Genomic DNA, 24,592 nt, shown 5'->3' on the forward strand with positions numbered 1-24,592 from the left:
AACTCTTAGGTGAATTTGCCATATGGGGATCAAACCCACAACCCTGGCATTATTAGCACCCTGCTCTGACCAACTGAGCTCATCTCAGGGTCAAGATGTATAACAAAGGCAGATAATCCCAGTGTGGAAGAACATTAACCACTGGAAACAATAGTGACAATAATAGTAATGCCTCACAGGAAGGGAGGCATCTGCTGTATTTTGAAGGCGCATAAGAATCAAAATGTTACTTGCCCCTAAAATCCCATTTGCCAGGAACTGAGTGGATACTTGTGCTACCACTTCTGAATAGTTCAAGCACTACGAGCAATAAAACAATTTAACCCCAAAAAAGGTTTCTGCACTGAGGCAGAGAAGATGCACCACCAGGCATGGTCAGAAAGAGAAGCTGTTGAACTGACAGGTCACCCACCACCTCTTGCCTTTAGGAGGAGGGCACAGAACTAGAGAGAACTACACAGAGTTCATCTGGGGAGCAGCACAGAGCTCCACCACACCAGACACTGGACAGCTGCAGCCTGCTGACCTTCTTCAGGGGCTGTGCCCCCCTTGCTCCCAGCCCTGCCCCATCCCAGCAGATCCTGTGGTGTGGAGCCACCCTCTGCTGCTGCCTGGTGACACTCCTGGCTGCTCCTGCCTTTCCCTGCAGAGCTCAGGGCAGGACCTGCCCCAAAACACAGCGGGAAGATTCACCTCAGCTGCAAATGAAAAGCACAAATGAAACGTTCCTCTGAACTCATACTAAGATTATTTGACTCAGACAAGCAATAAAAAGCAAACCAGCAGATGAGTGACAAGAGCCTGGTTAGACATGATGATTGTAAAAGTTGGGGAAATACACAGGAAACAAATAAAGAGCAACTTCCATTCAGTCCCAGGCATTTGTTAGTTTCTACATGGATAAATAATTTTCACATAGTTTAGGCTTTACAGACTGAAAAAACAGGCCTGACAGGAATTTTGGGATGTCATACTGTCCCTGCTCTACCCCAGAGAAGGCCAGTGTAAATTTTCATGGTTTTGCATAACCTGCTCCAGTGATACAGACTCACTCCCAGGCAGCTCTGTACTCCCACACTTCACTTCCAAGAGAGCTTGGAAGGCTTAGTTGCCCTGATTACAACTGAAATGTGTTCTAGTGATGAAAACTGAAATTGAAATTCGAATTGAAATTGAAATCTTCTAGTGATGACAGCCATTGCAAACAGACTTCTGCCTAATGGCATTTCATGCACTTTGGGCCTGCTTTCATGACCCTGTCCACATCTTTGCTTTCTAAGGGCAGACACCCACAATCTCTCAGCATTTACCCACAGGCTATGTTTTCCACATCTTCCATCACTTCTGCTACTCTCTTCTGGGCTTTATCCAACTGACTCACATATTTCCTGAAGTGTAGAGTCCAAACAAGATAAAATATTCCAGCTGAGGCTTTATAATTTCCTTGTAAAGTTGGAGGCTTACCTCATGCCTCACAGACAACACTCCTATTTATACAATGGAAAATGCTGGCTGGTTTGTACTAGCACAACACTGCTGGCTCTCACTCAATTTGATCCTCCAGAGCCCCAATGTCTTCGTCTGTAAACTGTTCCATTGCCTGTCTTTGCCACTTAATTATTTCTGTTGAAATCTCTGATCCTAAATGCATCTTTACTGAACAGCATCCTCCTATTCCAGGGTGATTGTGAATTCTGAGCCTGTTCTGTGCAGGAGAGAACACCGTGTTCTCTCCCAGCTCCAGTTAAAAGTTATTGTTTGAGTAAGTGCTCTCAATGTCAACATGCCATTCATCAGTGGAAATGCTGCCTAGAATGGATTCTCAGGCAGATGACTGCAGGATTCCCTTCAGGACAAACTCTCCTTGGACAAGGGACCATTGATCCCCATGCTCTGAGGATGTGCTGGCAAACAGCTTTGCAGCAGCTTATTGCAATTTAACTATGGTCCCTGCTTTGTTTTCCCTTTACTCAGCTTTCAAATTGCCTTTTTGCTTTTGAGACCTGTTTTCCCATCAATGAACTGCCTTCCTTCACACAAGTCCCCTACTCACAGACCCTGCCTGGATGCTGGATAAATGTTTAGCCACAGTCCCACCCCACAAGAAGGCCCATACCTCCTTTCACCAGAGCTTTTCAATGATGGAAGTGCTAAAACTGCCACAGACTTGCCAAGAAAGGCTGCTCTTGACAGCATTCCCCCTCAGAAAGGCAGTGGGTGCCAGCAAGGCCCAACAGTGGGACAGAAGGATGCTCTGTACCTGACCCAGGGCTCAGCCACAGCCCTGGGCTGGATGAATCCCCTCTCTCTGCCCTGGGACCTGTCTCCCACTGACTGGCAAGGCAACTGGTGGACACCCAGAAGTGCTGCAGTGAAGGACATGCCACTGTGAGGATGTCCAAACACAACATTTACATGAACAGACAGTGAACCCAATACCTGGAGCTCCCACAGTATGCTCACCATGCTGCTGTGGCTCTCTTCCACCTCATGCATGAGAGATCTGTGCTGGAAGGGGCAACCAAAGGGAGGCTGTATGATAGCAATGCCTCAGGGACATGTGCAAGAAGAAAGGAGGATGGATCTGTGTGCCCCAGGCTCCAAGAGACCTCACAGCTGTTCAACATAAAATGCAGTGCTACATTTGCTGCCTAACACCAGCCCTGAAGGAAAAGCCAGAGTGGAGCACTCCAGCAATTAACTGCATTTACTGGCAGGTCAAGACTGTGTCCCTCTGGACTCTGGAAAAGTGGGATCAGAGGTGGCCTGCAGCACGATGCTGTCATCAGGGACTCAGCAGCTGCATCCATGGATGGAATACCCTTGGATGGAACCAGCTGGACAGGGTCCTCTGGGCTCCTTCCTTCCTTCCTTCCTTCCTTCCTTCCTTCCTTCCTTCCTTCCTTCCTTCCTTCCTTCCTTCCTTCCTTCCTTCCTTCCTTCCTTCCTTCCTTCCTTCCTTCCTTCCTTCCTTCCTTTCTCTCTCTATAAAGAGATTCCTGGTCCCTGGAGATCTGAGAAGTGGCTGTGATGTTACACATGAGTTTTGCACCAGCAGCTGTCAGTGATTAATGATGATTAGGAGAACTTTAATTCCACAGCTCACTGAAGGCTGGAGTGACCTGTGAAGGCCACTGAAGGCCAGCCAGCTGTCTTCCACTGACCTCTGAGCTCCCATGTGCTTGCACTAATCAGTGACACCTCTCTCAAATACTTCAGTGTACTTTCATCTGGTAAATGGTAATCAGAGAGCAGCCTAGAAGTACATCTACATCTTGATGATGAACAATGGTGCTAAGGAGGCCAAGAAGGACAGAGGCCCATGAAGTGACAGAGATGTGTGCCAGCACCATGTCCTCATGACAAACATTGCCAGTGTGTATCTTGGTACTCCCAGCAGCAGCTGCAGCAGTGACAGCACAAATGAGGAGTTCAGACAAGTCAGCAGTGAGCTGTCCAGTCTGTGAGACTGGCAATAAACATTACCCATGCCAATGCAGCTCTGCCACAGGAAAGATGAGGACTGCAGATTTAAGGCTTATAGCATATTGTCTTTGACTTACCCTATAGCTCAAACCCAGAGAGTACATTCTAAATGTCAAAGTGCAGTCCCACTGTTAGGAGCAAGTCTCACATGCCAAATGTGACCTCATGGTGACTGCATGGCTCAGCAGGTCCAGCTCTGCAGCACAGTTAAGGAAGAAAGTGTAGCAACATGAAATTTGACCAACATGAGCCTGTGGATAGTCCTGAACTACAGGTTTTGTGGGATCAGAGGTCAAAGCTTATTAGTCAGATTAAATCAGAATAGTGTCCAGACAGCTGCTCATGCCAGGACTGAATAAGGCTTCACCACACACTCCAGCCAAAAGGCCTGGAGGTTGCATTCTGCATTGTCTGAAACCTAGAGGACACCACAAGTGACACTTTTGTGGCACATAATCCACCTTGAGGAAGCACAGGCATTTGAGATGTGAGTCTGATCATGCAATATAGCCCAACCAGAGCAAAAACACTCTCAAGCAATATCACCCAACTGCAGCTAGAAGACTTTGAGGCAGCAGCATATTCTAACTGAGCAGGTTAGATAAGCTGAGCTTGGCAGGAACACCAGCTAAGCTGGAGGGTAGTCAGAGTGCCCCTGCACATGCTGCAGGAGATTCCTGTCATCCCACAAAATGCTACAGCCCTCACAGAACAATGGGAGGCTCAGAAATGCTGGGCTCTTGTGTCCAGCATAGGAAAAAGAGCCTAAATTCAAAGCCAGCTTAGGATCAGTCTGGTATCTAAACAGAACTTGAATAAGTGATCCCTAAAGCAAGGCTCAGAACACAGAAACCCTACTTCTACCCTCTCTTACATGCTGTTATTACAAAACTGTAATAGTTTAGAGCATAACCATAGGTGGTTTGGGCACTCTCCTGAGAAAGACTGAGTGGAAGTGACCTCTGGAAGTCTTCAGCCCAGCTACTCTGAGCAGGATCACTGCTAACAACAGCTCAGCCACAGCTCTGTCCAGCCAGTTTCTGAGATTTTCCAAGGACGGAGATTCCCCCGCCTCTCTGGTCAGCCTGTGCCAAAGTTATCCTCCCTTCCTAGAGGAATCAGAAATCTCCTGATTTCTGGTCTGAGCTCCCAAGCAGGATATGGAAATTGGCCCTTGTTATATTACTTGTAACTTTTGTGAGGGAAGTACAAAACTGTCTGACATTATGGAGAAATTTAGTCCCAGTCCCTCACCAGTCTGAGGCAGGGTCCCTGTGACAAGAGCTCTCAGCACAAAAGAAACAGGCTCTGCCTCTTACTGGTTTTAGCTGGCCTCAACCCAGTGAGTATTGGTCTACCACAGTGATGGTGAATAGAATCACCTCCTCCCCTACATTTGAACTGCAGTAGGGATGAGGTATCTAACTCCTGCTGATCTCCCAGCTGTGCAGGGGATGCTGCCCATCAGCCAGAGCAAACTGTGCTTGAAAATGGAGGCAGGGTTAAATGGAAATGCACCTACTAGGGGGAGCTTCCTTTTAGATGTGAGTGCATCAAACTCCAGTAAATGATGACTTGGCAAAGATCTGGGCCAAAAGCTTCTGAAATAAAACACATCAGCCCCTGAACTGACCATGAGGTGCCCTCTCCTTTGTGAGCGAGTTAAAGGAATGCCAGAGGTCACTCCTGATGGCTGCAGCTTCCCTGGGAACAAGGTGAGCTCCTGGCATTCTTTTTTTTTTTTCATGGCATTCTTTTTGCCAAAGAAATGTGGATTTGCTGGTCACAAGACCCTGTTTTGCAATGCTGCTGTGAGCTCATGGTGAGAAGAGCAGGTTGACACAGAGTCTCAGGTAAACCGGAGGTGGTACAAGTTTGACAGGTCTTGAGCAGGTGATAAGATGGTGAGTTAAATCTGCTTCTCAACATGACAGTGACTAGAACACACAAATACAGACTGAAAGCTTTGTCTGTGCTGTCCCATTATATATATATATATACATATTTTCTTTCCTTGTCTCCATGGGCGAACTGAGTCTGTTTTCTGTTTTCCCTAATGGTGTTTCAGTGATATCTGATGTTCTATCAAACTACTTTACATGTATGTGTATATATAGACATAAATATCTCCAGGTAAAGGAAATAAAGAATGTGGCAAAAACTGCATCTTTAACAGTGTTTCAGATTCTAAAGCATTTATGACAGAGGTATTTCTACTTTACATTCTCTATCTTTTGTCAACATTTCAGATGTCTTCTAATGGTCAGAATTAAGATGACAGAGGATCATAATCTTCTTGTACTTTCTTTCACATGGTGTCATATTAATTACTTTGGCTCTGCAGCTACTTTTGTTATCAAAATCAACTAGCAAGCTGATTTCCTGAAGCAGATCTGTGCTGGCAGGGTGAAACATTTACTGGAAAGCCACCCCCACTTACCATTTGTGAAGGTGTTCACGTAGTACCTGCGACCCTGGGGAGACATGTAGCTCTGCCAGCCGGGGGGAAGGTGGCCATTCAAGGTGTCTTCTCCTGGCTGAGGCGTCGCCTTTCGGGGTTTCTGCTGAAAAAAGAAAATAAAAATCCGACCTATTATGTCAATACCTAGATAATGTAAATTCTAACCAGACACACAGCTGGAAAGAAATGATGTGGTTTGGCATTCTAGAGATTCCAATACACCCGAAGAATTTCAGTCTATTTCTCCCTTCATCTCTGCTAGCTTCAGAACATGAAGCAACATTGCCTTGAAGAAATCACCATTTGGGACAGAAATGAGCCCCTCTGTATTTAATGTCCAAGAAAATGACTCTGGTTGAGCAGTAAAACACAAAGCATGAAATGGTCAAGTGTCTGAGAAACAGAGACAGGTATCTGGCCCTTCTTTACCTTCCCATGGATATACCAGTGGATGAAAGCACTGATCATGGAGTGCTGTCACAATTTATTTTACAGGGGCACCATCACCTGAACCACAAAACCAGACTCCCTCCCAGTAAGCTACATTGGATAGCACAGAGTACTGGAACAAATCCTGGGATACCTCCTCCACCATGGGATTAATGGTCGCCTGTTATTGTTTGCAAAGGCATGCTGAAGAAAAGTAAACTCTGCAGTGTGGGAGTGTACCAGCTTTAGAGAATACAGCAGCAGGCTGGTTCCTTCATATCCCCTTCACAGATATCTGGCCTTGAAAATAACAAAGATACACCAGACTAGCTCTGCTGTGCATGAAAACCTCAAAAAGAGGAATCTGGGGTAACCCAGCCCTAGGTTCTGTTTCAGAAGATCCAGATTTCACACATTTTTGCTGCATGCTTGCCATTTCTGTACCTAACACCTTCTTTCCCTTCTGGAACTGAAGTCCCTTCATTCCCACTACCCCTACTTCTTAATATGATCCTACAGTGATTCCATGTGCAGGTCACCATTAAGCTCTGATCACTCCAGGGTGCCATGGAATTCCTCCACTCTGCACAGTCAGCACCAGTGCCCTGCAAGGACAGACATTACCAGTTTGCGTAAAGGGAGCTCTGAATGGCCCCAACATCCTTTCAGTCACATTTTCAGTATTGCTTCATGCCCCTCTGCTGGACTGCAGGAAAAGCAGAGCTCCTTCACAGGTGAGTGTCATATCTGCATTCTTAAACAAAGGCTAAGCCAAGAGATAGATGTGGATGGTATACAGTAAATACCAGCAAATACTGGATGGAAACAGTATGAAGTCAACCCAGTGTTTCAGCTGCAGTCCCTGCCAAAATGTGCATTGCTTCAAACAGCATACAAGCATTATGTTTTGCAGTTGCTAATTCTGTTTTTTGGTTACTAATATTTACACCTTTGCTTCTGATTTTGCCAATCAAGAAGTGCTGTGAGCACAGCGGTCTCTGTCAATGACAGTCAAGAGGAAATCTCAGCACTGCCAAATGCTGAAGTTCTTGTAAACAATGGGGAATCAGTTTGCTTTTATGTGCATGCATTGTGGTTTAACTCCAGCCAGCAACTCAGCACCACACAGCCACCCACTCCCTGCCTCCCATCCCTGGGATAGAGAGGAGAATCAGAAAAAAAAGTAAAATTAATGAGAAAAAAAACCAGCTTAATCATTGAAATAAAGTAAAAGATAATGACAATGATGAAAATAACAAAGAAACAGAAGGAAACAAAAAGAGAGAGGAATAAAACCCAAGAAAGACAAGTGATGCACAGTACAACTGAACACCCATACCCAGCCCTTCCCTGAGCAGCATGCAGCCTCTCCCAGCCAACTCCCCCATTTATACACTGGCCATGACGTTCTGTGGTGTGGAATATCCTTCTGGACAGTGGGGGTCAGCTGTCCTGGCCTTGCTCCCTCCTGACTCCTACTGCAGCTCCTTGCTGGCAGAGCCCAGGACACAGATGAGTCCTCCATTTAGACTGAGCACTGCTGAGCACCAACTAAAATATCAGGGTATTATCAACATTGTTCTCATACTGAATCCAAACTCGGCACTGTACAAGCTACTAGAAAAAAAACTAACTGTATCTGAGCTGAAACCAAGACAGTATGGAGTATGTATTAGGAAGGTCACTCACTATTAGGCAGGACTTATCCCATGGAGACTGCAGAGGAAGTCCCACTGTGCTGGGACCATTTCTGTGTTAGAGCCCCTAACTGGTCCCAGTGCAATCCCCTCCCAGCAACACTTGGATTCCAACTCCTACAGCAGCTTTAGGGGGAAAGAGGAACTGAAAATGGCATAGGGGAGGAACAGAAGAAGACACAAAACTTGACTTCATAGAGGTTTCCTCACCACCCTGCCCTCACAGAATCACCAACTGGTTTTGGTTGGAAGGGACATTAAAAATCATCTCATTCATCCCCCTCCACGTGCAGGGATACCTTCTACTATCCCAGGTGGCTCCAAGCCCCATCCAACCTGGCCTGGGACACTTCCAGTGATCCAGGGGCAGCCACAGCTTCTCTGGGCACCCTGTGCCAGGGCATCACCAGCCCCACAATAAAGAATTTCTTCCTAATGTCTTAATCTCAACCTACTCTCTCTCAGTTTAAAGCCATTCCCCCTTGCCATATCAGTACAAGTATCATTCTCATCATTTAGGAGCCCAGGATGCCCTGGCATAGAAAGTGTGGGATGATGAGATCTTGGATAGATGCACATGAGCCTGGGCATTATAATGCACCACAGATTAAGTACCTCATAGTTTAGGCACACCCAGCCAGCCATCCTTTCAGAAATGACAGTGCCAGGAGGGCTATCATGGGTAGCATATCATCCCTTTTCTGCCAAAACAGGAGATCTGAGGAAAAGGAGAGATTTTCTTGCTCTGTTTTCCTCAGCAGACACAACCCTGTCCCAGCCAGGCCATCTGCAGTGCCTTCTCCTTGCACCAGCACAGCTAAACTGGGACCATGTTTGCACAGCTATGCTTTGGAGAAGTTTTGGCTACCCTGGCACAGGATGACAGGCAGTCCTGCTGCTGGGACACAGCAAGGACAGGGCCATGACACTGCACAGGGAGCAGAGGTGACTGGCACATAGTGTTCCAAGAGGCCAGCTCCACATCTGGCACAGCTCCACATCTGGCACAGCACCCACAGACAGGCTTCAGAGCTCTCCCAAACCCAGCTCCCACCAGGCACCCCTGTTCCCAGCCACATGCAACAAAGAAAGTGCTTAGAGGCACCCATGTGTAGATGCACCTCTTCCTTAGACAGATCAGCAAGACTGGAATATTTCTTTGATTTCTTGTTCCTATTTTAAGAGAATTATTGCCAAGATAACTTCTGAGAACAGAGGATGTCTGCATGGAGAGGAGGTTCCCTATCAGCAGAGAGCATTGCAAACCAGCTGAGAGAGAGCAGCAGGCAGGGACTGGAAGTTGAAGAAAATCTCAGCTAGAAAAGAATCTGCCAATCATGAGGATAAGTATCAAGGCTTACCAGGGAGCTGTGCACTTCTTGTGGTTCCTCCATCAAGACTGAGGGCCTCTTTCTAGAAGCTCTGCTCTACTCCAATAAAAAGAAAAAGCAGGACCCTGACACCCCTGCCCAGCTCAGGCTGGGTGGGCTTGCAGTCCCTTCCGCTTTCTAACCCTCCCAACTCCTACAGAGCCTTTGAGCTCAGAAATGTTCAGGCCACTCCCCTGACTGACACTGCTGGAAGTGTCACCAGCTGCTGTCACCATGGTGGTGGACAGGCAAATCTGGAAAGGATGTCTGCAACACTTGTCGAGGAAACAGGAAACCTGAACAATGTGAGCAGCGAACGTGTGACCCCAGTGAAATCCTCCTCCATCTGCATTTGATGCCTGGAAAAGGGATCAAAGTGTTTCACAAAACATTAAAATCCAACAGGACAAGCACTTCTCTCCCATGAGATTTCCTAGGATCAGAATTCCACGTAGCAGGGGAATGTGCAAGCCACCCAACAGGTCTTGTTCCACATGACAAGCAGTGGTTTTTGTTTGCTGCCTGCAGACACACAGGGATGGAATTCTCCTGATACATGCACAGCAGAGAGGAAACAGAAATGAGCAGGAAATGTAGAAAGGGCACTGGAGCTCTTCAGCACCAAACCACACGACAGAGAGATGGCAAAGGCAAGCATGTGGAGTAAGAACAAATCTATGGGGTTAACTCCTGTAATCCAGGACAGCAGCACTCACAAGAGGCAGATGGATTTGCTGTTTAGGTCAGAGCAAACCTGACCATTCTCTGTGCTTCTTCCCCTGCATCCATGGGCACTGGGCCAAGATGTCAAGAAGAGGACAACCTGTGTGGGCCAGAGCCACCCACAGCACCACAACCCTGACCAGGGATGCTGTTTCATCCCTGTGCTGCCATACACTGATGGTCTAGAAGCATGTCTGAGGAGAAGGACAACTGGGTCAGACATCCTGGATGCTTCATGTGAAGAGCAGCAGCCAGGGCCTGCCTGTGGGAGCCCTGACACCTTCTGTCTGGCTGGGCCAGCTCAGAACAGGGCAGCACAGACAGCAGAAGGTGGTGAGTGCCTCTCCCACTCCACCTCTTCTGACTTTCTGACTGTTTGCTTTTTCTTTTCTTTCTTGGTCTCCTTGATCAAGTTAGCAGCAGCCCAACTCATTCTGTTCCTTTGGAAGAGCCCTTGGCATCCTGATCCCTCCCAGTGGTGGAAAAGAAGCCAAAGAGGGTTTTGAGAGCAAAGTGAGGCAACAGGGAGTAACACACATCAGTTAAATCCATGATGACTTGACCCTGAGGCAAGCTCTGCCTTGCTCAATAGAGGAAAATGACTTCCCATTTTCAAACTGCAGGAAATCCCCATTCTCCTTCAAAGAGGGATCCTGGGGAGGAAACATCTGTGTGTTGACAAGCCTGAGCTCCCTGAAGATGTGTGGGCTTGCACAGCAGAGCTCAGACCAGGGGCAATTCCCAACACACAACCCCAGGGAAAGGAAAGCAAAACAATCCCAAACCCACAAATTCAGGCCTCGAGCAACCTGATCTAACCTGCTGCTGCCACCTGTGCAGTCACACTCACAGAGAGCAGCACAAGGAAAGGCCACAGTGCCCAAACAAGCAGCTGCCCTGCAGTGCTGGAGGATCACTGGTGACAGAAAGATGGGAACACTATGGAGAAGAACCTCCCTGCAAGGAGCAATGCAAGGACCCAGCATGAATCTGCCCCAGAACAGCCTCTGTCCTGTGGGGAATGGTTTGTTCTGCACTGACAGCACTGAGCTTATCTTTCTGTTTAACTGCAGTTGGTGTGACCACTGAGCTTGGAAAAGGTGTGTGTGAGTCCTAGGGTATGGAGCAGAAAAGGCAGAACCACAGAATCATAAAATGGTTAGAGCTGGAAAGAACCTCAAAGTTCATCTCATTCCACCCCCCTGCCAGGGGGCAGGGACACCTTCCACCAGTCCAGGCTGCTCCAAACCCATCCAGCCAGGCCTTGGGCACTGCCAGGGATCCAGGGGCAGCCACAGCTTCTCTGGGCACCCTGTGCCAGCCCTGCCCACCCTCAGAGTGAGGAATTTCCTCCTAAAAGCTTACGAGAACCTGTTCTCTGTCACTCCAGCCCGTGTCCAAAGTCCCTCTCTAGGTGTCCTGGAGCCCCTTTAGGTACAGGAAGGAGCTGTATGGTGCAGTTAAAGAAGTGGGGTCTGTGTTTGGCTTCAGCTGATGCCTGTACCAGCCTGTGACCTGGCTCAGGAGAAGGCCTGGGGCACCCAAAAACCTCTCTGCCCTGCCCACAGCCTCTCTCTGCCTCGTACTTTGAGTCATTCTGTATTTTGTTCATTTTTATGCAATCTTTCTTGCTCAACATTTGGTTTCCATGGAGTCACATACACTGTGTGAAACAGATTTATATATAGAAAGTGGAACGGGTCATATGATCTGTCCTGGTTGTCCTGGCAACCAGCACAGCTCCCCTCGGGCTGAATAGGATGGCACACTCTGCTGGGGACAAGTCACCCTCCCTGGGTGGCCCTGCCCGTGCCCCTGCCCCTGCCCTGCTGTGCCATTCCTCTGCTCTGGCACTGGCCATGGCCTCCCGTGCCACCAGCCCTCGTCCCCAGAGCACAGCCCCCTTCCTGTGCTGAGTTAGGGCATCTCAGAGTGCTGAGCTCGAGGCTTGGGCTGAACTATGCCCAGCACATAGCCCACATTTCAGTTTAGCTGGGCAGATCTCTTTTTTTCCCAGTTTCAAAAATCTCCTTGTGCTAGTAACTTTCCTCTGTGCCATGCCACTCTGCTTCACTCTTTCTTCTTCCTAAATAACTCCTGCATCTCCATGCAGCTGCTGTTTCCTTGGATGCCACCTCTGCCACCTTCCCACCAGCTGATACGCTGTGGCCAGGAGGAAGGGGTGGCCAGCTCTCCCCTATCTCCGCACTCCTCTCTGTCTCACTGGCTCTGGAACACAGTGTGCATGCTTCCCACCCAGCTCTGCCTGGTCTCCAGCCAGATCCACAGCTGCCAAAAGCCTCCCTTCTCACCCACCCAGGTCCCTGGCTGTGGCACAAGCATGTGCCCAGGACTTTGCTTTAATGTAATGTACATGAAAAGCACTGTGTTAGCAGAGAATAAGCCTTCTGGGACTAGTATATTTTTCTCCATCAGCACCATAAATGAGGGGAAAACAAGCTGTTGCTGAAGGGTACATGACCCAGGGAGACAGACTGGGCTGTGTTTTCTGCCTCAGTGCTGTGTGAGACCAAAATGCGTGGGAAGAGAAACGCTCTGACCTGCGAATCCCTTCAAAATAGGGGCTGTCAAACCAGAAGTGAAAAATCTGAATAACCCAGTGCAGCTCAGCCCTCTCCCCTCCTTCCCAACATGTGCCTGGTGCACAGAGCCATGTGCCAGACTGGGAGAAGCCACAGCACTGAGCTGCAGCTGAGCCTGCTCCTGTGCTGGGTGACGTGGGACTCTGGCACCAGGTCTGGGCCACATCCTGCCACAGACGATGCTCACTCCCTGGCAAAGCAACAGCTCAGGGAGTGCTTGGCAGCAGCAACCGGTGGGTTTGGGCTGAGGAGGGAAGCCAGGCAGGTGTAAGAAGTAGGAAGCATAAGAAAGATGGCAGGGCTGAGATTCACTGTGGAGAAAGAGCGTTGGTAATGGGGCCCTGATTTGAAGGGTAGTTAGCAAAAAGACAATAAAAAGCCTTTGACAGCAGGGATTTGGTGAGTGGCAAGTGAGCAGGAGGGTGAGAGCAGTCTGCAAAGGACAGCCCAGCTGTCAGCCTTTTCACCTCTTGCTCTGCCTGAGCTCTGCTGCCTTTTCTGTGCTCCTTTCTCTGTATCCTCTCAGGGAGTGACAGCATTCAGCACTTCATGTCAAGAGTGCAGAGATCAGGCAATGGAAGAGCAACCAATGAAAGAGAAAGAGAAAGAGAAGGGGGAAATGAAGTACCACTCTCACAGCAGGTGCCAAGGAGCATGGACAGCCAGATGGGAGTAGTGTCTGTTCTGAGAAAGCCCATCTAGAACACAGTGACTATAATGCACCCACAGGAAGGCTCAGGAATCATCTCCAGGAAAACATACAGCTGTTTTTCCCTTCTACGCTAACAGACAAGTCGCTTAATGGACAAATCTGTCCAACTCCCTTTGAGCAGCCCCTCTCCTGTACCCAGCTGAGCCATGCAAGGACAGACAGGTGATGGCCAGACTGACACTGGACAGGAAGAAAGCTGTGGGTGGTCACATCAGGCAGCCACAAGGAGCTCACGCTGCTGGATGCAGCTTTTACAGCACAGCCTTGGAAGGACAATGAGCAGTCATGTAGACAGACTGCTGTGATATTAGGAAAAATTTCTTCATCAAAAGGGTGGTCAGGCATTAGGAGAAGCTGCCAAGGCAAGCTGTAGAATCACTGTGAGTGCTCAGACAACATGCAGATGTGGTGTTTAGGGACATGTTCAGTGCTGGACTTGGCAGAGCTGGGTTAATGGCTGGACTTGATGATCTCAGAGGGCTTTTCCATCCTTAGGGAACCTGTGATTCTGTGAAGGGCCCAACTCCACACCCATAGAGCAGAGAGGAATGGGAACAGAACACAGAGTGACAACGATGGGAGCTGAGATAACCTAATCCCACATACACAGCACTCTGCAGTCACTCTTGTGGTGAGAGCCATCAGGGCCTTGGTCTGGGGTGAGAACCTTCACAGTGAGTCATGGGAAAGGTTCTCCAGACCTTGGGCTGATAGAGGGATGCAGGGAAAGAGGTACTATACAAGACAAAGGATGATTAGGGGTAGATGGTTAGAGGAAGAAACAAAGATGGGGAAAGAGATGAAACCAGTGGAGGGTAAGAGGATTCAAAGAACCAGTTAAATAGGCAGATGGTGATGACATTTGTCTGTCCATGCCTTGACTGATGACTGCAGTCTGGGATACTGAAGAGAAAAGGGGGAGATCTTGGCATCAACACCCCTGTGGGAAGTCAGCATATGAACCATCCAGAAGTTAAAAGTCCAGTGAAAGAATGCCAGGAAGGACTGGGCTGGTATCTCTTACCCATTCCCAAGCACATCTGTGACCAACTGCCTCCCTGCAACATGGAGCAAACCCTCCCAGCAGCCAGTTTCCCTGTAGCAGCCAAGGAGCTGTTCTGAATTAGCTGTAGTCTTTTTCCTTCTTCCCCAAAAGAAATACAGAAGTTAGCACTCTCCCATTCCTCTGTTTTCCTCTCAGCACCAATGATTCTTGCTGTTCAGTTAGCATTTGGAATCTCATTTGCCAACTAGCAGAGTGGGTATAGGCTCTGGAGGTCTAGGCATGCTTCATCTGCCAGGACACAGCCAGCACAGGGAGTGCCCTGCTCTGCTACTTTTCTGTCATCAGAAAATGAAGCCATGCTGTCTCCCTAACAGGATGTGGCCAGCTGGGACAAAGCTGACTTCTCAAGAGATCCAGAGCTGCCATGAGCACAATGTTTCTATACAAAAGCTCTGCATGCTGCTGTGTAAACTCAGCCCATTCTGATGTGAGAGTTGGACATGAACTACTCGAGTCACAGCCCCATCCCCTCGATGGGAATGGAGACCCAGAGCCCTGCCACAGGCTGTCATGAGCTGGCTCTCCTGGATACTAGGGCTTCCCCAAGCAGGAGTTATCACACCATGGCTTGGTAGGGTAGGAACAGGCAGAAGAATGTGAAAGACTGGGGATGAGGCAAATGCCAGCCCTCCAAGAGCCCTGGGCTGGATGTGTCCTGTGCCAGGGCAGCCCAGGAGCAGGCAGGAGCTGAGTTCCTTTGTTGTGGAACCCCCAGTGCTCGAGGGGAAGCTGAGGGGGGACCTGCAGGTTATGCCAGGAGTAGGGGAATGGTTGGAGCCCCTGGCAAGCAGCTGAGAATGGACACTGACATTCACCTGACCAAGGGCTCAGAGCCCTGCAGAGCTGAGCAGGGGGTGTTCAGTCACCCTGGGACTCTGCAGGAGATGCTGGACCCAAAATAACCACTGCAGTGGGTGTGTGGATTGTAAGGCTGTAAAAGCACAGGGATTCCTTTGTTCAAGGTCTCTCCTGAGGGCTGTTTCTAGCACTGTACCACTCAAATATTGAGATATTTCTTCCCAAAACTGTATGCCTGAAACTCTGCTGTGGGAAACCTGGAGCAGGGAAGTTTTTATACAAGCCTCACCCTTCTCAGGAGGGATGTGCCACTCTGTCTCTGACACCAGCATCTGGTACGAGGCAGAGCACCAGGGCCAAGTACTCTGAAGGGCTGTGTTGTTCTGGGCATCCAGGGACAACAGAGCCATTGTTGAGCAAACCTTGTACTGTCAGAGTCACCCCCAGAAGCACAGAGAGTCACAAGCCCAGATCAAGCCAGCTGCAGCATTACTGCTGTCTCCAGTTTGAAATGACCTGCTGTGGGGACAAATCCCTCCCTGAGTGACTGCAGAGTGTGGCACACCAGCTCGATGGTCAGAGGTCTGAGAGGCAGCCAGGGAGCTGGGGCATGCTGCTTGCTCCAGGTGCTCTGCCCTGGAAGGGTGACTGGAAGCAGTTAAAAAAAGAAACTTCCCACGGATTTAAATTCACTGTCTGACCCCTCTCCCTGGGTTGTGGCATGAAAAAGGGGGGTAGAAAAGTCACCCTCAGCAGGCTTGAGGGCAAACAAAGAGCTGGGCAGCATAGCTGCCTTCTGGAATTCTTGTGCCTGTGAGTGCAGCTGGGTTTGGAGGAATGGAACATCTGGGAATAATGCCAAATGTTTTAATGTGGGGCTTCCAGCCTGTGGAAGCTCAGCCTGGCTGAGTGCTCTCTACCTGTGCTGTCATCTTCCTGCAGCATTCTCTGCAATTCCAGCAGTTGGATGCAATTCCAAACAATGCAATTCCAGCATCCTCTCTCCCATCTCTGCCAGGGCATGACTTCATGTGCTTCATTTCTCATACATCACTAGGGTTTTAACAAGCCCCATTCTACTGCTGGGCTCTGCAGTTTCCCAGACACAATAAAATCACTTGATAACAACTAATAATTAGTGTTCTTTCAGGAAGGAAGGAATTTTCCCTTAAAATACACAGACTCCCTCCCACATGCACACACAAGCATGCATAGCAGAGCTAAGGCACAGCAACCTCAAACCTTGCTGCAGTCATCTGCCAAAAACGTGTATTTACACAAACACTTTGGAGCAAGTAACATATCTATAAGTTAGAAAAGCAACTAAAAGCATCTAGTTAAGTTTTTGGAGATCTCATCAGATCTCCAGAGCTAGTGTATTCTCATTCTCATAAGAAGTTAATAAAAGGACATTCTGAGAGTGTCCAGAGAATAATCCCAGTTAGATGTCTGTATATATCATAGAATAAGAGAATGCTTCAGGTTGGAAGGGACATTAAAGCTCATCCCATTCCAACTCACTCCCACGGGCAGGGACACCTTCCACCAGACCAGCCTGGCCTTGGACACTTTCAGAGATAGGGCATTAATTTATTTATCTTTAACTCCTTTTAAAAAGACTTTAACTAATCTCTCTTTTAGGAAGAATGCTGGGCAAGGTGCCTGAGAACCTTATATTTAATGATTTGCATTTCTGGTAATTTTATTATAAGCACTATCTCAAAACACATGATATTTAAAAAATTGCAATAGTTAGCTCAGATTTTCTTCCTGGCCCCAGGCCTTAAGCAATCTTTTGGCATATTATAACAACACTTCCCTGTACTTTAAAATTAAATTTGCATCCTCCTGTTGCTGTGGTTGGGCAGATCCCCACATAACACGCCTTGCTACTTTTTCAAGCAGCAACCATTCCTTTACAAACATCCTCAATTTTTCTTCAGTGGTGTTTCTCTGCAGAGGAAGTTTGTTCCCTGGATTAAATGGCCCTCCATGACCAAAACTTTGGGAAGCTGGGATGCAGAGAAAGCAGTGAAATAGCCAAGATACAAAGTGCTGCCAGATGCACATTCCTGCGCCCTCCCTTGTAATCTCTCTCAGGCGTGGGGAATGTGGCTGTTGTGCCTGTAACCCCACTGCACAATGCACTCACACAGACACACCACCTCTAGCTCTTTACTTCTGCTGCTGCTACAAATCTTAATAAACGAGCAAACAAACAGCAAAATAAGGCATGGGGGGAAGGCCATCCTGAGCACTTGGCATGCCTGAATGAGGCTGCAGGAGCCCCTGCACAGAGCCAGAGCTCAACCTGCCTGCTGCAGTGGCCAGACAGACAGACAGACAGACAGACAAGCAGCCAGGCACACAAACAGGCTGATGGACAGGCTGCTCTGACAGCAGGGCCATGTGCCCCTGCCTGGCAGGACAGGGTGGCACAGGGAGGACAAGGGACTTTGGGGGCAGTGCAGAATGCCTGGTGCCCCTCACAGCTGGGACAGACTCCTGCCAGGCTCAGCAGGCAGGGAGAGCCCCACTCACACCAGTTACTGCATCTGCAGCATTTTTCCAGGGCCCTTCTCTAAGTATGTCAATGTGGGGCTGCCTTTGTACCCTGAGATGTCGCTCAGGAAAATCCTCCTTCTCCAGTGGGGTCAGCAGCTCTGGAGGTTGCTCAGGCGTGAACAAGTATCTCTGCCTGGCTGCCTCAGTCCTCTCCCACAGCCAGGTCAGAGCTGTTTGCTGGGCTGAGATCAAGGCCAGCCAGTGTGTGACACCCAGGTAATGCAGCACCCTGAAGAAGCCCTTGGTGGGCAGAGCAGCAGAGTCTCCAGTGCTCTGCAGGACCCGGCTGGTTCCCTCCTGCCCGTGCTCCTGGGAAGGACAGAGCTGGTCCTTGTTGAGCCATCAGCACCAGGAGCTCTCTGCAGCATTCCCACACAGTGGCTCTGCTCCTTCTTCTGCCCTTTCTGATGTGGAGGAGGACACAAACAGAGGACACCCATGTGTTTCTCCCACGCAGCCTTCCCAGGACTGTAATGTGAGCAGCCATTTCACCAGACCAGGCAGTCCTTGCAGCAGTGAATGCCTCTTATCTCTGGCTGAAATTAAAGGGCTTGCTCACATTTACCTTCTAATTAGTGGCCTACCTCTAAAGTATAAAATCTTGCTTCTTGTCCTCACAGTGCTGCTCCTGGCCCTCTACGTGCTGAAGAGAGCTCAGATCTCATCTGTCTGGTTTAGTTCTTTCCAATGAAACTCCACCATACAAACATTTCACCTGAGAAGAAGAATATCCAGGCCACTGCATTTGTGCAGTGAAATTCATTCAGTCCTGGTCCATATTTATGAATAACACACTGCTCATGGTGGGGAGGACTGCAGAGATGAGGGATAGCAAAGACAGACCTCAAGGGAAGTGCAGGGAGACAGCAGAGGCAGCTGAGCAGGAGACCTGCTGGTGGGAGGTGACCAACTGCAGATGGGTCAGACACGTGCAGAAAAATGGAGCAGGCAGAAACACCCAGGAAATACCAATTCATTATTCAGCTTGGAAGAAGTTCAAGTCAGAGAAAACAGCCCCAAAAAAAAGCCAGCAGGGGGGAAATCCCTGGAAATAGTTACTGATGAATTTTAATTTGCCCTGTGCAGTAACTGAGCATCCTCAGAAGAACACCAAGAATGTCACTGGGTCACCTCCACCCCCTCTCTTTTCCCATCAGTCTCCTATCCCACTAATGCTGGTTTAAAGAAGATGATGAATAAGCTGGTTATTTTAAAACTGCCTGGCACCTCAATCCCTGGGACTATCCTGCCAAGAGGATGCATTTCCAGCGTGGTCCAGACACTGTGACCTGCTGCATTCTCCAGATTCATCAAACCACACTCTCAAAGCAGATAAATAAAATGTATTAGTTTGATTGCTCTACACCTAGCAAGTTAATCTTGTTTATGGAATTGGGCATTTCAATATCTGCCTTCCTCCTATGTCCATTACAGTATTTAATTGCCTGTTACTGTATCAGTGAATTTGAATAATTGGAATATGGAAACATCAGAAGTCACTAGGACTGGGAAGCCTTTGTGCTTGGTACTAGGCATGCAAGAGAATGAACCTTTTAGACTGCTTTTAAATTTAAAAAAAGCTGCCAGTTATTCCTATGACAAGTACAGAAGTGTAGGCGCAGAAGTAGATAAAATCAGCAGAAAAGCATTAACAGTAACAGGAAATACTCCATAAATGTATATTAAGAGGAAGACCAAGTAAAAGAAGCTCAGCAGAAGAGAGTTACCCATGAATGTTCAGGATATTCAACAAAATGTCATTTATTAATAAAGTCGTCCATCACCAAGTGGCTGTCACAGTTAATATCAATAACAAAGATTTTATCCTGCAATAGGGAAAGAATAAGTTGGAGAACCCTGAGATTGATAGACTTTTGAAGAACTGGCTCATAAATCTCAGAGCATTTGCTAATCATCTCTGAGAATCCATGAAAAATCGAGTACAAAAGAGTGTAAAAACCAGAGATCTAGAAAAAAATTATCTGAACGGAAAAAGAAAAAGCAGTTTAATACAGAGCTGGAATAATAAGTGAAAGGGGAGTGTCTGGGATATGCCATCAACCTGGAAATAAAGAGTGGTTTATTTTCTCATCCCTCACAGGAGAGAGAAAAATGAATTTAACTTGCAGAAGGGAAGGTTCAGGATGGAGGTGTTATTGAAGCCACAGTAAAGGCTGAACCTCTTTGAGAAAATATCAAATAACTATTTATAAGAAATGATGTAGGTATTATTCAGCCTTTCTGAAGAAAAGGAGTGAGCCTGTGACTGAAGTATGTGGTATACATATGTATCCTCAGCAGCTGTTTCCAAAGATTACACCATGCTGACATTCCACTGGGAGATGGCTTGGAATGGACACATTTGATGCAAAAATAGAAATATTGTTTAAAGTATGACATCATGTATTTTTAAGTCCATGGGGTTTTTAAGTCCATGGGGGTTTCAAGTCCATGAGGTTTTTAAGTCATATGCTTTCGTGAAAAAGGCAGAATTGTATTATTAACCTAGACGTAACATAAAAATAAATGGTCATAAATTTCCAGATCACAAACTGCTACCCCCTGTGAAGAGCAGGAAAAAACAAGTATTGCAGCACAGCTTTTGAATCCAAGAGTCATGGAAACACTTGATATTACCCAAAGCACCAAGCTCCTACAGGGTCCCTTCTGTCAGGAGCTTGTCCTGCTCAGGGCACCTCACAGTTTGTGCTACTTCCCCTCTGAGACTTCCAATGAAGTCCTGGGGAACCTCTCTGTGACACCTGTGGTGCTGCACCCAGCTGCTGAACATTGTGCTGGGCTCAGACAGATGCAAGGTCGGGAAAAAAAAAATTAGTTCTGGGAAAATGTAATTCAAACCCAAGAGCCGCTTTCTGGGCTGTAAAAATCGTATTTGCACCTTCCAGCTCTGCTGCAGCAGCCTTGTTTGTGGAGGAGGAAATGGGGAGGCTGAGCACAGCCCTGCATTTGCAGGCAGGTCCCACCTCCTGGACACCAAACCTTGGCCTCATGCCCAGGAAAGAAGCAGGACGATGCAGAACAGATGCTGAATTCAAACTCCAGATTGATAACAACACCCTCAGGCTCCTGCTCTCTGACTTAGCAGGAGAAGAACAGCTTGGCAAGACACGAAAACTACATCTCAGTGCAGTTCCTTGTGGGAATTGCCATACAGCCTGTTTGAGCATATCTACAGGCAGAGCTGCTCCATCTTCTTGCCTCCAGTCAGGACTGCAGACCTCAGCTGAGCAGGTGCTCACAGCTCTCTGATCACCAGGGAGAAAAAGACAAACCAGCTCCTTCAGCCTGAACATCTCAAAAAGCACTGGGAGAGTCTGACCTCAGGAGTTTCTCTTCCTCAGTTGGCTCAGGAAGGAATCGGAATGTTTTATCTTTTTGAAATAAGGATGAACTTGTTCTTCACTGTCTGTCTGCAGGACTGAGAAGTTCCTGCCCCAAGGCTTCTCACCTGTCCACGCTGGAACACCACAGCACAAACAATCCTTCAATCTTATGAGAACACTGCAATCCCCCTGAACATCCTGTGCTGGCACTTCTGATGGTCCCTGGGGCAGCAGGATGGCCACAGCACAGCAGTTCCCTGAGAAAGTATGTGGTGCTTGACTCCATGCAGAGAAGAAACTGCAGCCACATCTGTATCAGTTTCTGCCTTTGAGTTGCTCACCTGGCACAGGAGGTTGGTTAATCCTCCTCTCCTGGAGACTACAAATGAGCCAGTGGACACCAAACACACTCAGCCCCCACCAGGCATGGAGGCTGCCAGGAGAAGCCCTCACTCAGCCCAGCCCAGGAGTTTTCCACTGGTGAGCTCTGGGCAGCTCCTGCCAGGCATAAACCAGCACTCATCCCCTCTGGAGAAATGAGCATCTCCTGCATCATGTGTACAGAAGGGCTGGAGACCTCTGTCAGGAGGTGGAGATAACCTGCTTCAGCAGCCACCCATGTGTCAGTGACCAGGCTGAGGTCTGGCTCTGGGGCCATCTGTGAAACCTTCCCACCCGTGTGCTCAATGTGCTCCAGCCCCACCCAGAGCAGCAGGGACACCTTCCGCACTCCAGGAGACCAGGCTGCTGCAGCCCCAGGGGAACAGGGCAGGCACTCAGGGGGCTGACAGCAGGGTCTGAGCAGGTTTTGGTGCTCCATGGGCTCGGGGGCTCACACAGAAGCTCCCCCAGGAAAACACCAGTGCTGAGAGCTGGAGCAGTGTGTGGAGGGAGGTTCCAGAGGGCCTCTGCTGAGTGCAGATGGGGTAAGGAGGCACAAGAGGGTTTAAGGGGAGCCCAGAGCAGCTCAGGTCTCCAGCATTGCCATCTCCTCACCTGCCACAGGCCAAACACCCTTCACACAACTCTATTGCTGTGCCTGCTGCTGAATTGGAACAGTCAGAGCTCCCCAACACCTGGCATTGCAGGATGGCCATGCCTGTGCCATCTGTACACACGTGCCTCCTGTGCAGCCCCACAGAGCAGAGCTCCTCCACCCTCACTGGCACCTCACTGGGGTCAGCTCTGCACTGCTGCTCTTGCTGCTCATTCCAAGTTCCTGTAATGGACTGGATTAAGGGGGAAAAGTTGGTAGGATTGCAGAAGGAATTTTTTTGGTGAATTTTACACAGCTGTGGGATCTCACCATGTGAAGAAAAATAAAATCTGTTTTATTTGAGGGAAATCTGAGATGTTATCTTGGTTTTAGTCTGACTCTAGTAGTTGTCTTACATACTTAAAGGTATTGAATCTAGTGCCAAACTAATCACATTCTGCTACACAATGGCAGCACACTTCTGTGCATTATTTTCTTCAGAATAATATGGTTTAACAAAATAGAGAACTGAAACTATGCTTTAACTTGTGGTTGCTGTTCCTCAGCTGGGTTCCTTAGAGAGGGAACCTCTGGAGTTGAAAGATATTTTCTCTGCACACTCTGAGCAAAAGTAGTAAATGTAACATTTCATGATCTCCACTGAAAAAGAAAAGTCTTTAGACAGGAAACAGGGCTGAGATCAAAATCAGTGTTACAGGAATAGCTTTCAGATCTGGCCTGCTCTTTTCTGGGGTGGTATATTTAACTCCTTCAGCTGAAGATATTGCTTTACTACTGCTGGAGCTGCAGCCTCACAGAGAGGGGAAAATGAACAACAATGAAGACATTATACATTTGTAAATGTATGTATTTCATTCAGTTATAAATAAATTTCTCAGCTTGAGAAGAAAGCGTGGAAGTTGTCAAGGAAGGCAACATCACAAATAAAAGATAAAGCTTACAAGAGAAGACAAAATTGTGTCCTATATTGTGATGAACACCAATTCAATTGTACTCCTTAGGAATATTCTGGGGTAGTTGTACATTATGTGATAATGAGGGACAACTGTTGCTCTCCACAGAGCAGAATGAGACAGATGTACAGGCTATCAAAAGCCAAGCTGTAACCTTATTTATTAAAATTTGTAAATACAAGGGAAAAGGATTTTGAAGGATTTTAGCTGCACTGCATTTCAAACCATGAGAAGCTGGTGGGTGTGTGCCCTTTGAGCTGAGTGCCACCCAAACAGAGAGTCAGTGACAAACCATGACCTAAGAACAGACTGGTGCCATCCCCAGCAGGCAGAGCCCCTCGTGGCAGCTGTCTGATGGTGCTAATGCTGCATTTCTGTGGGGGTTACAGGCGTGCACCCCAAGCAGGTACCACCCAGAGATGCTGAAAGGAGTGGCCCCAAATCCTCCCTCACACAGAGCAAAGCTCTGTAGCCACATTTAGTGCTATTTTCAAGTAGAGGACTGATGGCTCAGATTGATTTTGACTCTTCCAAAGGTGGGGTGTGCCCAAGAGGATGAAGGTGCAGGGTGGTTGAAGTGTGACTCCTCAGAGCTAAGAAGAGAGCAGAAGACTGTATGAGGCTCTTTCTTGGTGGTGAGGAGCAAACATCCCATCCCAGCACAGGGAGGAGAAGGCCTGTGCAACTCTCATCAACCTCCCCAGAACACTTCCCTGCCACAGGGAAGGAGGAGTAAAAGGTTTCCAAGCTCGCTTTCCTCTAACCACAGGCAAATATTGGATCCTCCAGCACTGAAAGCAAAAGCAAATTCCTTGCCGCAGAAGTGAATGTTGGGATTTGTTCATTCCAGGGCCTGACTCCAGGCTGGAAACAGGCTGTAGCTTCTGAGTGACTCTTCACAGGCTGCCAGGGCACAGCTCTGACCCCAGCCAGGGCATTGGAGCTGCTGCTGCAGGAGGCAGAAGGGAGGAGGGGGCTCAGCCCTGCAGCCCTAACACCACTGCATACATCAGGGACACATACACAGAGCACTAATCAGTGCTAACACAGGGACTACAGCCATTCCTGCTCATGTAATTCTGATTCTAGAATCACTAAAGAAGCATTTCCAGAGATTCGTTCCCAGTAAAAAGTTGCTTTGTTCAGTGCTGCCAGCGTTGTTCCGTGTGTCACCAAAATCACTGTGTGCAAGCTTCTAAGACTGTGATACAAAGACATTGCTGAGCATCGCTGGGTGGAGCCCTGTGATCAAACTCTCTGACCTAACTGAGCAAAAAATGCAGCCAGAGTTGAAGCACTCAGCAGTTCCCAGCTCCCTTCCCCTTCGACTTGCAGCTGATGGTCTCCATCTGTGGGTTCCCTGTCTTCAATGTGGGGCTCCAACGTGG

General features: G+C 48.2%; 1 protein-coding gene across 5 annotated transcripts in view; it reads right to left on the bottom strand.

The window, feature by feature from the left end:
• GAS7 (growth arrest specific 7) overlaps positions 1–24,592 on the bottom strand; it is an 81,830-nt gene that overhangs the window by 44,690 nt on the left and 12,548 nt on the right. For 2 of the 5 annotated variants that reach the window (XM_056506091.1, XM_056506093.1), the window contains exon 2: positions 5,927–6,050. In XM_056506091.1, the coding sequence (XP_056362066.1) occupies positions 5,927–6,050 (124 nt within the window). Of the gene's footprint in view, positions 1–5,926; positions 6,051–9,434; positions 9,577–24,592 lie in introns of those variants that run through there. The other 3 variants (XM_056506094.1, XM_056506095.1, XM_056506092.1) reach the window with 3 other exon arrangements.

This window comes from Oenanthe melanoleuca, chromosome 18 (assembly GCF_029582105.1).
Source record: "Oenanthe melanoleuca isolate GR-GAL-2019-014 chromosome 18, OMel1.0, whole genome shotgun sequence".
In the NCBI taxonomy this organism is placed as follows: domain Eukaryota; kingdom Metazoa; phylum Chordata; class Aves; order Passeriformes; family Muscicapidae; genus Oenanthe; species Oenanthe melanoleuca.